The sequence below is a fragment of the Haliaeetus albicilla genome, chromosome 1, assembly GCF_947461875.1.
Source record: "Haliaeetus albicilla chromosome 1, bHalAlb1.1, whole genome shotgun sequence".
Classification (NCBI taxonomy): Eukaryota; Metazoa; Chordata; class Aves; order Accipitriformes; family Accipitridae; genus Haliaeetus; species Haliaeetus albicilla.
The window spans coordinates 70,369,844-70,385,817 of NC_091483.1; the positions used below are offsets into that span (position 1 = coordinate 70,369,844).

At 37.4% G+C, this 15,974-nt stretch overlaps 1 protein-coding gene across 2 annotated transcripts in view; it reads left to right on the forward strand.

Moving 5' to 3' along the window:
* CLNK (cytokine dependent hematopoietic cell linker) overlaps window positions 1–15,022 on the forward strand; it is a 34,782-nt gene extending 19,760 nt beyond the window's left edge. For both annotated transcript variants that reach the window (XM_069793546.1, XM_069793536.1), the window contains 7 exons: window positions 1,755–1,773; window positions 2,961–3,036; window positions 4,222–4,262; window positions 8,355–8,488; window positions 8,870–8,947; window positions 9,076–9,231; window positions 14,792–15,022. In XM_069793546.1, the coding sequence (XP_069649647.1) occupies window positions 1,755–1,773; window positions 2,961–3,036; window positions 4,222–4,262; window positions 8,355–8,488; window positions 8,870–8,947; window positions 9,076–9,231; window positions 14,792–14,938 (651 nt within the window). In that variant the 3' untranslated portion in view covers window positions 14,939–15,022. The remainder of the gene's footprint in view (window positions 1–1,754; window positions 1,774–2,960; window positions 3,037–4,221; window positions 4,263–8,354; window positions 8,489–8,869; window positions 8,948–9,075; window positions 9,232–14,791) is intronic.
* The last annotated feature ends 952 nt before the right edge of the window (window positions 15,023–15,974 follow it).

Here is a 15,974-nt window from a genome sequence, read left to right on the forward strand (position 1 = left end):
ACAAACCAAATATGAAAACACTCCCAAGAACAATAAATATCTTACATCTGTAATTAATATTTCTGGCTGGGCACCGTACAGCTGCACAAATACTGCAGCTCCTAACAGGCTCTTAGTTTGGCTACACCTTAAGGAGAAATATCATATATTTCATAATACAGAAAAGATAAAATTTAATTTGGATCACTTCCCATTCATATAGATCTGAAGACATAAATAGTTTCAGCGTGACCTGGAAGAGGAGACAGAGTGTGCCCCTGCCAGGGTTTTGGACACCAAGCAGTAGGTCAACAGGTTTGAGAGCAGGACTGCCCTTCACCAGGACCCAGACAGGCTGTAGGAGAGAGTCAAGAGGAGCCTCCTGAAATCAGAAAGGACAAATGCAAAATCCTGCCCCAGGATGGACTCACGCCCTTGGCAGCAGCTCTGCTCAAAAGGACCTGGGGACCACAGGCTGAACGTAGGCCACTGGTGTGCCCTTGGTGGCCATAAAGGCTAACAGCATATCGAGCTGTATCAACACAAACATAGCCAAGAGATCAAGGGACGATTCCCTTTTACTCATCACTCATTAGACAACACCTGGAGTACTGCACAAGGCTGCAGTTGACAGAGAGGAGTGGGTCAGCAGAGGGTCACCAGTACAGACAGGGCGTGCAGTACCTGCCCTATGAAATGAGGCTGATGGGGCTGGGGTCCCTTAGCCTGGAGGGGGGGTGGCTCTGGGGGAACCCAATAGCAGCCTGCCAGTGCCTTAGAGATGATTATCAAGGAGGCAGAGCATGGCACTTGACAGAGTGCACAGTGAAAGTACAAGGGGCAACGATCTTGAAATAGGAACGTTTCAACCAGAAATAAGGAAGATAAATTAATTACGAGGGTATTTATGAGGGTGTTGGAACAGGTTGCCCAGAGAGGCTGTGAAATCTATGTTCTGGAGGTTTGCAGGACCCAGCTGGTCAAAGCTCTGAGCCCAGGTCTCATCTCACAGTTCACTGTGCTTTAAGCAGGAACTTGGACTACAGACCTGCCTAGGTCCCTTCTGACCTGAATGAGACTATGAATTTCTAAGTAATGGATAAACATTATTGAGGAAGTAACTTTTAAGGAAGACTCAAAGTGCAACATTTACAAAGAGTAAAACATTCTTCTCTTTGATTTTTATGTATTATAGTCTTGTGTGTATCAAATTAACAAACAAAATAATTACTATTCCCATGTGAATCAAAATAATACAGAAATACAGTGAAAGTTTATGAGTCAAACTCTGGTCTTTAGACACCTGTCTAGTTCTTTGTAATGTAATACGCTGAACTAAGACTCTCTACACAGTGATATTGAATGAAGTATCTGCCGCAACAGTAAAAATAGTTGTACCGTCAGTTAAGGAGCCTGAAAATGACTGATTTTAATCTTTGGATAGTGTATCTCCAGTCTATCAAAATCAATCTTTTGATTTAATACAAGATCGATGAAGGAAAACCATGTTGTAAGTTAAACTGATGCACAATAGTCATCACGAAATGGTGATCACATATGATCACTGTATGTTCACCTATACCCCTAAAAATTCAGTTCACATTGATGCCAGTGGACTGAATCAGCATTCAGCCTGAGTTTTTGACAAAGTGATCAGGTATTAATGGTTGAATGCCTATGAATTGTTTCAAAATTAAAAGATTGTTGGGTCTGTTGGGGTATGTTTAAGTTGGTAATTGAAAAATATTTACTGTCTATGTTATCATTTTATATAGGCACCTGGAAGAGAACAAGGTTAGTATTTAATAATATGATATTAATTTGTTGTCTTTACTTCATATTGCAAGAACAAAATATTCTATCATTAAAATTCCAGCTGAAGTAATCAGTATAGGAAGCTGACTTTTATCCTGCCAAGTAGCATCAGGCCATCTGGCTCTATATTTAAATGAGTAAAAGACATCCCCCAGGCATATGTCTGCTGAGAACAGAGATTTAGAGCGACCTCAACAGTTGTTGAAGATGTAGCAGAAAAAAGGAATTTAACTTGGCATTAACTACAGCTGTTTGGGGAACCAGGGTATCACATTTGTTCTAAGCAAATCAAAGTCTTAAGGTTCTGGGGAAAAGAGTGCTGGAACCTAAAAAACTGAGGGAAGGATAACCCCAGAAGAAAAGACTAGATTAATCTGATTGCACAGAGAACATCACCCTTCTTCCCATCTTGCTCCTCTCCCATGATTCAAGGGTGAGACTTTTGAAAGAACCTTTTTTTAAAAGAATTAGGTATTTAAAACTAAAAACCCCAGGATTTAAAAAAAAAAGTTTTAAAACCATGTCAATTCTTTAGATGTATATACAGCTTTGAAAAACCAGCTTAAGCCACTCGCTGTGTACGTGCACATGAAGGTCCATGAAAAAAATGTTACTCTGAAATATTTTGAAGATAGATACAGGCTACATGATGTTTACGCTGTTTACACCTTTGTGTTCATGAATTCATAATTTCCTCTGGCATTTCCTTTTGTGGATTAAGGCACAGTTTCCTGATTTTCAGCTAGAAATAGTATTGACTGCATTAATACATTCAATGCGTATCTATCCTGTCCTATAAGAAAGATTTATGAACCCTCCATATACTCCTAGCACAGCATTCAACATTATTTACCATTATGTTAAGCGATTTATGAACCTTCCATATACTCCTAGTACAGCATTCTACATTACTTACCGTTATGTTAAGCCATATTTCGCATCAGCAAAACCTGTAACATTCACCATGTAACATTCAGTACTAGTATAAATGTTCCCCACTGAACTCATTTAAGCCAGACTGATTGCAGCCTATTAGGTATTTCTATTGAACTGCCTCCCCCTTACATACAAATTTAGTTAAGTTAATTTATTTCACAATAGTTGCTAGATACTGTCGAAGTTACACATAAAAGGAAATAGTAAGCTCTTATTCTTTTTATTACTAGTTACAGATTTGGGGGAGAAACCTGAAGCATCTTTTCAAGCACAACAGTATAAACCAAAGCATCATCCTGAAGCCAGGTAGGAATATAAGAACTTAATGAGTTTGTACTGGATGCTTCAAGGACTAAACATTCTGTCCTAGAAAATGATACTTCACTATGCAATAAAAGCAAGACGATATCACTTTCTGATGCCAGGTAGTGATATATTATGTTTTGCCCTCATGCATGACAAGAACCATCTTTGAGAATTGCTTTCAAGGTATTGTAATTGCACATTCAATTTTTATCTTTAATAGCATATTACTATATTACATTTTTGCCTCACTTTCCGTGACAGGGTGTTAAATATACTGTATAAAGCAGCTCTGCAATCTCCAGCCTCAGCATTTCCTCTCCCCCTTATTTTCTATTTTTATATACAAAGAATACATACTTGGCCTTTCAAAGGCCAATTATTCTTCTATAGAAATATGCCACAGTTGCTCCTATTTTTCTTTTCTAACCTACACAAATCTTTCTTTTCTAAATGTGCTCTTAAATCTACATCCTCCTAAAGTACTCAACAAAACCCAAAAGTATGGGATAAAGTATAGGAAGTATAAGAATGATTCAACATGTTTCCTAGACAAATACTGAATCTCTCATCTAGCCTTGTTTACAATGATGCCAGTTCTCCAGGATAAAATTATTGTCTGGAGTAAATGTGACAGTATTTGTGACCCCTAGTATTTTGCTGCTTCTTGTGTGGTACCAGTGGCTCTGTTATGTGAAGTTATTTGGTCGGTGCTTTTCCCAGTGTAACCATTCTTATTAATAGCACAACAAAATACCAGCTGGGTACTCAGCAGTGGTCTAGAAAATCAGGGCAGGGAACAATTGCTCCCTGGGTCTTGCAATAGAAGGACTGGGAACATCAGGTAAAATTAGCAGGGAACAGGCTCAAAACGAACAAAAGCAAATTGTGCTTCACTACACATGGAGTCAAAATGTGAAACTCTTGCCAAATAGTCTTGAGGAGAGTAAAAATTTATATAACTTCAAAAAGTGGCTGGTGAAATTAATGGAAGATAAATTTGTCAAAAGATGCTAAATACAAAATTACCACCCAAAACCCAGGAAGGCCCAAAGCTGCAATCAGTAGAGGAAGGGGTATTCTGGGGAAGCACAGCTATGCATTGCTCTATAACTTTACTGTTACTTAAATACTGCCACTAACAGAAGTATTTTTCTGACATTACTTTCATTCATTGCTTTTTCCTAGCCTTCAATGTACACGGAGCTCTAAAATGGTTTGCAGCTCAGGTAAGAACCAGAGATTGCTTTGAAAACTAAACCAGGCATGGATAAATAAGAATAAGAAACAGAACCACGTTTCTATGTGTGTATGAGTGCACTGGGGATTTTCAATGCATGGAGTTAGTGCAAAGGGATTGCTGAAGAAAGCAAGCAGAAAGCAAGGGAAACAATGGCACAGTCAATAGTAGTGAAGAAACAAGCAGAGAGTTACTTGCTTGGCTATACCCCATGCCTGGTTCAAGCTAAGAAATGCCGAACCTGGAACGCAAGTGTTAAACCACTGCAGACCCCCGCACCCAGAAAAGGATGGGGATTTGGACAAGCTACCGAAAGACGATGGGGAGAGGAAGAAAAGGCAAATTGCTTGGGCATACAAAGAGACACCCACAAAGAAAGAGCATGCTTGTGAGCACAACTATCTCTGCTTTTCCAGGCAGAGATGCAGTCAGCTGGGCTAAATAGAAGCTACAGATGTTCAGGACATTATAGAGCAGCTACTATGGATTTAACACCACTGTGTAAACAAGTAAACTGATCTTTGAATAAATTGCTTTAGATTTATCCCAGATTCCTAGAGGGAAGGACTTGTAGGTGCCATTATCAGTCAGGTCTGTCAAATAATTACAGTTAGAAATAGGACTTCCCCTGGCCCGTGTGATTTTACCTAAGGGAACGTACTGGAAGCAAACCTTAACATTGGTGGGGTGCCCTGCCAAGAAAGGGCCTGTGGTGTGGCTTGCTAAGGAACCATGGCAATGTCCCTCTGCTCATTTTCCCTGGATTTCTTTAAGATTGCCAGAACTGAATCCAACACACAGTAGTTTCACTAGATTCATATGCAGTCTCTCTAATCTTAAAGACAATATTTCTACAAACACTATTAAAAGTTGTGTTAACTTTTTGCTGTCATACGATACTGTATCTGTTGTCCACCAACCCCTCTACCTAATTTCTTCTAGAAAAATACAGCCTCATTAGTATTTAACCCCAAATTGCTATATAGCTCATCCCTACCTTTCAATATACTTACACCTGCTTTAAAAAGTATTTCTTTCCATAAACCCAAAAGAGACAAAAACACCCCAGCATATACTTATAGACTTTTGAAAAGCAAAATCCCTTTATTAGCCAGACTTCATGGTAAGAATTGTGTAAGCAAAAGAAAACACTTATTGTGTTGTGTGAGTATGATTTCTTTTTGCAGAACTGCATACTAAAGATAAAAGATGCTATAAAGGAAACTCTCTGATATATTTGTCTTTCATAAACAGATTGATTGGTAAAGAGGTATATCTATACCTTAGATGGAATACATATAAATAACATGACCTTGGTCTTTCTGGGTTTTTGAATGCCATTAAAATGCACCAGCCAAGTTAGCTCATGCTGTATCTCCATTCCTCAAAAAGAGTTCATGCCTTGGGAGACCCAGGGACTTTGGGATCTGAGGGGCTGTAAGAATAACCCATGCTGGTAACTTCCTACTGTCCTTGACTACACTTATACTTTTATATTCCCCCTTAACTGCCTGTGCAAATGCCCTTCTGTATCAAAAAAACCAAACCCTTAAGCTGTGCCAAGAAACTGAGAGTTGCATAATGGTAAAAGCAAATACCACCAGGAAGAACATATGGACTGTATTATTTGTTTAGATAAAGTAGGATTCACTTTAACTTTGGTCACTGCCAGGCTAAACAAGCCCACCTCCCCCAGCTTTGTTTCACAGGCTCCAGCTCCCTGATTCTGGTGGTGGCCCTCCACTGAGCCACTTCTGGCTATTAACATCCTTCTTGGGCTGGGGGTGCAAGTCCCCATACTCTCCTCTGGATACCTCCTGAAAATCTTTCTTTACATAATCCACAAAGCTCATCTAGGTCTCCGTTTGCTGCTGTTCTCAGGAGCCTCTCAGTCTTTTTCCTAGGTGCCCCATACCCATCTCCACTTCAGACACTTCCTACCCTCCCTACCACTGCGCTTGGCCATTCAGTCTCTCTGGGACAGCACATTCTCCTTTTCCCTCTGTAAATTCCTTGCCCTCCTGAAACAACAGGGAGAGAACAAACAAGTAGCTTTTGCCCCTGCTACCCTACAATTGCCTTTAAAATCCATGTTTGGATTAAAAAATATGTTAAGATGAAATATTAATTTTATTAAATTTATGCAAATATCCTTTTTTTTATCCTATGTAAGTACATGAGTGTTAGGTTTACAGTTGGACTCAATGATCTTAAAGGTTTTTTCCAACCTAAATGATTCTGTGATTCTGTATTTCTCTCCCTGGTAGTTTTCGCTTGTATTGTTGAAAGCAAATTATTTTCTGTGCAAAAGTCTAAAACATTCTTCTTCAATTTCTTGACAAGCCATTGTTAACCCTATCCCAGCCAGACCCAGTACATGAGCATTGCAAGAGAATTTTCCACTTCTTGTCCCACAGCTTAAGGCATACCAGAAAAAATTCTGCAGAACATACACAGCACTGGTCACAAAGCAAACATAGTCCTAGCTGTGGGGTCTCTTTTTAAACACAGTGTCTGGGGATAGCCACCAAAAATGCAATGTGAACACAAATGCCAAAATCAGGATCCGATAAGCTGAATGCTGACATATTGGCATTTTGACAACTCAAATTGTTTGCAGAAACAAAATGTAGATGTCTGGTCCCAGACCCTTTGAACAGGGATTTCATTTCTGAGCAGACTGATTGCCTGCTGAAGATCATAGCTGTTTGTCTACTGAGATCAGTGGATGTTGTTTACTGTCTTAAAAACAAATGTAATGTTGTTATAAACCAGAACATGGTACATGTATGCATGAAACAGAGAAACACTGTGAAAACTATTATTCTTCTGTAAAAGAATGTCTTCCAAATAAAATTTCTTTAATATTCTGCCATGTGCTATGTATAGGCAGAAAAATAATAAACTGATAAAGCATGAACAATAGATAAAACATAATTAAATACCGCTTTGGCAAACAGTACTGTCTCTCATGACAGTAACCAGAGGGAAAAGATGGAAGCCATTGATAATCACATTTTTCTCATTTACTCTTACAACAGACACACTAGGTCATTTCTCCCACCACCACTGCATGAAACAAACAGAAATGCTTTCTGTTGTAAAGCAGGCTATGATGGTTTTTATCTTCAATTAACCATTTTTTCACCATGTCACGTACCTGCAAACTGCATTTTACCTATACATTGAAAGCAAGCCCTTGCTTTTCTCAGGCTGTTTCTGCTGCATCCCAATTGGACTCAGTCCAAGCCTCCTACATCACCCCACGCTTCGTGTTCCTGCCCCATCCCCTGCGCTCATGCAGCTCCCCGGTGACGTGGCGAGCTGGGTCCAGCTGCTAAACGGCAGCCCTAAATCTACAGACAGCAAATCACATTCACGTTGGGAGGATGGTTTTCAGCTATGTAAGCTCCCTCAGCCAGCTGTCTTCTCAGCAGAGCAGTATGGAGCAGGAACATGCAGCAGAGGACCACCACCTTCATCTTAATGCAAAAGCAACTGCAGTTCTTGGTCCTAAATTTATTAATTGAAACAAGTTGCAGAGCAGACTGAAATTCATCAGCATGGCAGAACCTCTGAATCTTTTAAGGTTTCAACAGCTTGGCAGAAACAATGCTAGCTGGCAATGGGATAATAAGGGGCTTTAATACGATCCAACATAACAGCAGCTCTGATCCAACACAAATAAAAGGGGCTCAAAAGGTGAAAGTAGAACAGAATGAACCATTACACTTGTCCTATATTTATTATTTTATTTAGCATTTGCTATTTTATTCATAGTTTATTTTTAATATTTTGTGATGTGTGCAAGAACCTGGCAGAGTGATGTCAATTAAAAAAACATCAGGAAACTAATGTGTTAAATCTCTTGGGGCATGAATCTGAAATAGCTGATGCTGCATTAGCACAAGACCACTCATAACTGACAGCTCTAAATTTTAAAGGTTAGTGTCACAATACTGTATTTCTAAATGGTAAATGCTATTCTCAGACTTACTAAATAAAACTCATAAGGTAAAATGAAACTATAACTTAAGTTTAAAAAAATACAACTTTTTTCCTTCTGAATTTACTTTTACAGGGTCCACGTTAAATGTGGAGAATTTGTCAGTGAAGAAGTCAACACCTCCTACACCATATGCAGCATTCAAAAATAAATCAAAACATTCACTTGTAAAACGGGAAATGCAGTCTCTTACCCAACCCACTGAAAAGGTAAAGAACGCTTTGCTTCATAAAGATACAGGTTTTCTAAAAACAGGATTATCACTATAGGGCACACACAAAGAGCACAAGAACTGCTGTTTACTGAAAACGTTCCCCCAAGATGTTAAACAGTCTGAAAGCTGTGGGTATTTCAGCACCCTTAAAAACAAGTCCAATATGAGTTCTTGAAACCATGGATAAGAATTTAAATGTCTAATTTAATTCAAATTTCCTAACAGAATTTCTCAATATAGATGCATTACAATTATTTTTATAAACTCTGCTAAACTTTCTTTAAATGCAGATTAGATATAACCTGTTTTCACTGGCTTTTGCTTCTGCCAACTGTGGTTGATTTCTGTACACTGATTATGCTATCTTAAAATCAAGGATTTAAACAAATATGAATGGTACATTGGAGAATATGACCGCCATGAAGCAGAGAAGGCACTGTTACAGGAAAACACTGTAAGTACAATTTATCTCAAAACCTGGGGTGTAAACTCTTAGAGAAAATGTCTGTAAACTGTCCACGATGGCTTCCAAGTTTTGTTGTGAACTAACCATACAATCCGTAATTTAAATGTGTCATACAGGATGAGACATTCTTGGTTAGAGATTGTTCAAAGAAATCAAATGCTGAGCCATACGTTTTGGTTGTCTATTATGGAAGAAAAGTATACAACATTAAAGTACGTTTTCTGGAAGACAGCCAACAATATGCACTGGGAACAGGGCTCAGAGGAGATGATGTAAGTAAAATCCCATCTAATGTTACGGTCTATTGCTTTTATGTCACACTTCACAAGTTCTTAATACTAAAGGTTAGTTACAAACTCCCCCACGTAACAAACTTGCTGTTTCATTAAGGTTTGTTTTACAATACTCTCATTTCAAGTATGTCTCAAAGTTTCAAGCAACTTCAGGATAATAATTTTAAAAATGAATTTTACATACCATGCTCAGATTCAGATTTAAATCAATGTGAAAATTTCTTAATTACTTATAATACTTCTACCTACTCTAACACCTGCAAAGTAAAGGGGAAAGAAAAGTCCTCCCTTTCCAGGTATATGTATTATTTTAGCATATTTTTTAACTTGTTATAATATAAGCATATATTTTAAAATATATACAACTCCACATATCTGACAGTATGGCCTGTTGCTGTTATTGCTGCATAATGTCTCTTATTGTCTGTCTCTCATACAGCAAAAGTGGAATTAGTATCTTTAAAAAAAAATGAGGAAATAGGACAAAAGCGGTCATGGATATTCAGAAGCAATTAAATCATGTGGGTTCCCACCAATCAGTCTTTCAGATATGGTAAATTTCAATTAGAAAATCCCTTTAGATTAGCAATGCTTTTTTGCATAATTAAAATCAATTATATTCATGATAAGAGTCTAATTCTTATTCTACCTATATGGTTAAAGAACAAATACTGTATCTGCATGTCCTTCACAGAAGAAAAATGTTAAAACTGAAACAGTCATCTCTATAAAGATGTGATACTCACCAAAATAAATTTAAAACTTAAAAGAATGCTCAGCTGTGCAGCAAAAAAAGCAAAGCAACAACCTACTATGAGGGTTATTAGCTATGTAAGTGACAGACAGAAATCCAACTAAGGTGAAACAGCAAAGCCTCTGTAGCTGAATCTTCAATTTCATCTTTTTCATGCATGTCAATACTTCCCAAACTTATCTTTTCTATAGATAGACTCAAAAAATACTGAAATCAAAACTGGCCCAAGCTAACTTAAGAAATTTGGCAGGTCCAAGATTTACATTTGGATTCTTACTAGAAAACATGGGAAAAGATTCATGAGCTTTCAAAGCTGAGGGGTGAGGTTTACTGGCAAGTTGTTCTTCAGGAACATTGGTTTAATAATGAAGGGAAAAAATATATCCTTCATTGTTCAAGCACACTGAAACAGTTTGGGAAGCAGAAGGGTAGAACAAATAGAGAACTGTACTGCAGGTACTAGTAAACCAGTCTTCTGTATAACATTGGCTGCATTTCTGAACTGAACCTTCCAGATAATTTCCTGGAGTTTTAGTATGATTTAGGAGAAAGCAACTTTAGTTTTCCATGGTTCTTACATTGTATAGTGTTCCTATAATGGCCCTGACAAAAAAAAGGTTCACATTAGAAACAATGAATGACTAAAATGTGGAATGGAACTGAAATATGGTACACTACAGGATAATGTAGTATGTGCATGGTGTGCTACAAATAAAGACATAAAACTAAATTTTCATCATTTTAACAGATTTAACAATTAAGGCAACTAGAAATTAGCTGAACAACACGTGAACAATTTTTACTGAACTAAAAGGAAAGAGAACACAATCCCTACCATCTCAGGAAATACATGACTTTGTTGTTTGTTCCAACTTGTGCGCGCAAAGTACATACCTTAAAACAGCGAGTCTGGACTGACAACAGTCAAACTGGAAAGTTACAATTCCAGAATAAGGATTTCAAGCATCTAGTTAACAACCAACAGTACATCTTAACACTTGGGTCTACCACGTCAAATCTGTAATCGTGACGTTACCTTAAGTCTTCTTTTTTGAGTATTGTTTCTCTTTAACTCAGAAATTCTCCTGTAGATCAACTAGAACAGGAAAATTTCAGAATTGTTTTGCTAGTCAGTGATGTGTAGTACCAGGGAGCCACAGAGATGACAGCCTCCTACTTCTACGCATTACTCTCAGCAGCAGACATGAAAATAGAATTAACTGGGAACAGAGCACTTGTGCAATAATGAACAATCAGTGGCACCAACCTTGCTCAGAAGAGCTACTTCAATCTCAGGCAGTCTCAGAGGATCACAAAAAATGCTCTTTCTTGATAACTGTCACCTCAACTTCTGCAGCTCACTTAAGGTTCTTATATCAGAAGGGTGAAAACAATTTGTAACGCTGTGAATTACAGCAAAATTGCTGCCAATAATTTTCCGATGCCTGTTAAAATGCTTTCCAGAGTGCTCTGTATTGTCCCTCTGCAGGGAAACCCTTTGCTACACCACATTTTGCAGTACACAATGCAGACCAACCAGCTGCTTTACCTAGATTAGCTGAATATTCCCTCTTCACCTGCCAAAAAGAAACCTAAACAACAACAACAGGTGCAGACCTATTACATTTCTCCCTAGTTAGTGCTTTTATTCAAAGGTTCAGTCTTACAGATTTTCTGCAGTGTGTTTTCGCTTTTGGATTAGTCCATTTTCATCCGTTGAAAACATAGGTTTCCTTACATGTAAATGCAATTAATCAAAGTTTTCCCTATCCCATTGCAACTTTTGATTTTTCATATACAGTTTATGAGTTGTTAACACTTTGTATCAAAGAAGGTTTTCAATTTTTTTTTTTTAAGTGTATTTAATTCAACTTTCATGAGTGCTTCCCATCATTAATCCTCATGATGCCCTATAAGGCCATGGGGGGAGGGGGGGAAGTGTTGATCATCAGACTTTTGTTAGAAGTAACTGAAGTTCCATGCAGCTAAATTAGCATCAAGCTGGAATATAACGAATACAAGTACAGGAAAAACACCCCACCACTAACTCTGTTAGCGGAGCTGTATCTTTTGCTAGCAATTTAGCTACAGATGTTCACACCTACATAAGTATTTAATATATTATACTGAGCTCACTAAAGGACAAATCCCATAAAGCTATAAAGACCAGATCCCCAAATGCGACATATATGGAATCTAGTCATTTACATTCAAAACTGCTGTCCTGAGCATCCTTTACTTGACTGCTGCCTTCCTCTACTCCAGTCAGTTTTCAATATTAAAGACCCAGAGACACCTGTAACACTGTTTCTTTTCACATACATAGTTCATCTTCAAAAGAGATCAAAACCTTGCTCACTTTTAGAGCCAATTGTGACACAAAATTTAACTATTTTTCTTACCTCCTTTGCAAAATTAGATCTGTCACATACAAAATACATGCTTTTAGCATGTCTGCAGCATCAGGCTCAACTCACAGTGCAGTAACTAAAAATCAAAGGCAGGTAGGCTCTTCAACTCAGTGCCTGTTTTACACAGAAGCTCAGAGCACAGCCTGATGCGTATCTCTGGATCTCACTGTTTCGGCCACAGATGTTTTCTCCATCCTCACCACTCCCTATCACTATTTGCAGCTAACTTTCATTTTCAAACCATCGGTCATACAAGTCACATCATTTCAACTCAGTTAACTTCAAAATTAATCAAATGGATTAGCTCCATCTACCTTCATCAGCCATTAAACTGGCCTGACTCATCAGAGTAGATGAGGAAGAACTTCCACAATGCCTTCCAATGACAGTATTGTCAAAAGTTACCGCCAGGAAAATGGGCACAGTGAACACCTGTCAGGGGATGTTAATGCTTTCAACTGAGAGAGATGTTTACAAGGTAAACATCTTGTCCACATCTTAAATGACAGTTCAGAAATGAACTGTTCTTATTCAGGATGTGTGACATACCCCAATGCAACTCAAAACTACACCTTTCATGAGCAATCCTTGAGACCCTATTTTTATCTCCCCAGAACAGTCTGGAGACCAGCAGATAGGACATTCCTATGACAGCAGAGATCAGTTTGAGTCTCTTCAGACAGTGAAGGGAAATGAACAAATCTAAGTATTAAATTTTCTTCATCTTTATGTCTTTAGGTGTCTTAACACCAAACAAAGTGTGAGGTTCCATTAAAAGAGCCAGAAACATGAAATTCTGGAACATCAGTGCTCATCACTATGATGTCTAAAGTCATCTTCATGTTCTAGCAGCCATGAAGAGACTCAAAAGCTTAATATTTTAGATCTCACTAACTTGAATAAGAGTACAGGCTGAAATAAAATAGGAAAAAAAAAAAAAATCTAAGTAACACCTGCGAGGTCTTTCTCTCATTACCAAAGAGCTACAGCTTAAAGGTACAGTGATGAAAAATAGTGACATTAGCCAAATGAAGCCAAGTTAAATTTCCAGACACAAACAATTACTGTAAGACTTTTTAACTTGCCAACCAACAAAAAAAACATTAGAAAACAGGAAAAGAACTGGTGCTGATAGAGAAAATTTAGAATAAAAAAAGTTAGGATTACTTCAGTACGGCATGAAATACAAACCAGAGTTTTGCCTAGATTTCTAGCAGCAACAGTGACCTTGAACATAAGGCAAAGACAAAACAGCAAAGTGGAACAAATGCATACAAGTAAAAATTATCAAAACAAAACTTTAAAAAATTAGCACACTGTTTTTGAGATCAAATAATTTTCATCTTAAAATAATACAGGAACAGTTTCACCAAATCACAGATTTTATCAGATTCTCTTGTTATAAACTAGGTGTGGATCAGGTGGAGATGACAAAGACTACCATGAGATATCATCACACATATAATGAATGTCCATGCTTACAGTAAATGTGATGTAATAGATAAAAGACAAGTATTAATGTCACAGTAGGCTTGCATTACTGTGTACAGTTCTAGTGATTCAATGCCAATGAGTCCAAAGAATAGCTCAAGAGAAGGAATAGTGATGTGATGACAGCTTAGTGGTGTGATGAGAGCTTAGAAATTACACACAGGGAAGAGAACCATTTCAACTGAAGGACTGCTAACCGTTGGAATGGCAGGATTAAGAGACTCCCACCAGGACAGATGAGGATAAATACCTTGGATAGCTTTCCATTGCTGTTTGATCAGTTTGGGAATCTCGAACCACACCTTTATCATTTTAGGAACAGGCCTGGAGGATGTCATTGTTTTGATCACCAGAGAACAAGACTAAAACCCTGCTGAGACCCTTCTTGTTCCATACTTTAAAGGGATTTTATAGCAACTTTCTCAGTGAATGGAATGGGAAAATAAAAGCTACATTTAAAAAGGTACAAAGAAACTCACAGTGTAAAGTATCACGTACTACTAATTAAGTGTAACTTTTGACAGGGTAAAGTTAGTAATGATTTACAGTTGCTTCATCTTTTCAAAAATCTATCATGACATCTGCCAGCACAAACTTTTACAGGTGGTACTGCGTTCTCAGGGCTTAGACATGCTCCCCTTTTGCCCTAAGCAGTCAACTGCTTTCTCCTACACAAGACAGGGACACATAAAGGAAATAAGAAGATTAAAATCTGGTCCTTTTCCTTTTATGATTGCTTCCATCTAATCTAATCTAATCATAATTCTATGCAAAGTATTACCTATTTCTAATACTGTCATTTGCAAGTCTTTTAATGTTATAGATAAAACAACCTAGCAATTTCATTTTCAGTCACTGATTACAATTTTTCTTTTTCCCCCAGAAATTTAATTCTGTGAAAGAGATCATTGACTTCTACAAAAATGTTCCCATCACACTCATTGACGGAAAGGATAAATCAGGAATCCAGAGAGAACAATGCTACCTTACATATCCATTCAAGTCGTGCAAAAGATGTTTTCTGCCTTAACGTCACCAATTTGTTTGTATAAATGTAAATAGAACAATTATTTAAATGTCTCAAAAATCAGATCAGCCTTTTGAGTGAGGAGCTCCCCATAATACTATGAAGCATACTAAATGCTCCACTAAAAAACTTCTCTCCAGCTGAGAATACAGATCTACTCCATTTTTTGATTCTTGTAATTTAACTTTGAGTATACAGTTGAAGTATATGCCATTGTATTAATTCACAGAAAAGCGTCAAGAGTGACTAGTCCTGATATCTTGACAATAATTGAGCAATTGCTTATTTTGCACTCTACCTTCTAACACAAGACGAAAACCAAAGTCAATCTTGCTTACCTAAATGTCACTGAAGCTCAGGTAGTAGCAAAATCTAATAAAGCATACTATGGTTATACAAAAAATACTCTTGCTTTTAAAAATACACATGAAATGCTATTTATCTAAGTGCTCAACTCTTTAACAATTTCATTCGGTGTGTGTATGTGTTTGCACAACAACAAGCTGTGCTCAGCAGCCACTGAAGTCAGTGGGTGTCAGCTGATGCTCATAGGTGTTGAAGCAGGTTATAAAGCTAGCTTTAATTATGTAAGTTCTATTATTTAACTAACACTTATTCTTTAGCTTAAGTAGCAGATATTTGTATTCTGTATCTAGGCCTTCAAACACGCTGTAGGACCATTATGCAACAGTCCCTTTGAATTCACACCGTGTGCAAATATAGAAATAAAAATAATGAGTAGGAACAGTAGATGTGCTTCAAACTCAGCAAGAAAACATGTTCCAGTGTGTATCAAAGAAAACAAGAAGGTAATACTTTTTCAGAAAAAAAATATGGTAATATTTATTCATATAATTTGAGTTTTGGAAGGCTTAACTAAATTCATTATAAATATGAAAGGCAAACTTGAGTATTTTTCTGCAAAGCATCCATAGTCTTCCTTTCTAAGCACACTCAGAAGTTTGACTAGGTAATTGGAATATACCAAGAAAGGAACCTCAGTTACTTTGTCTTTACAGAATAGGAACAATAATAAAAA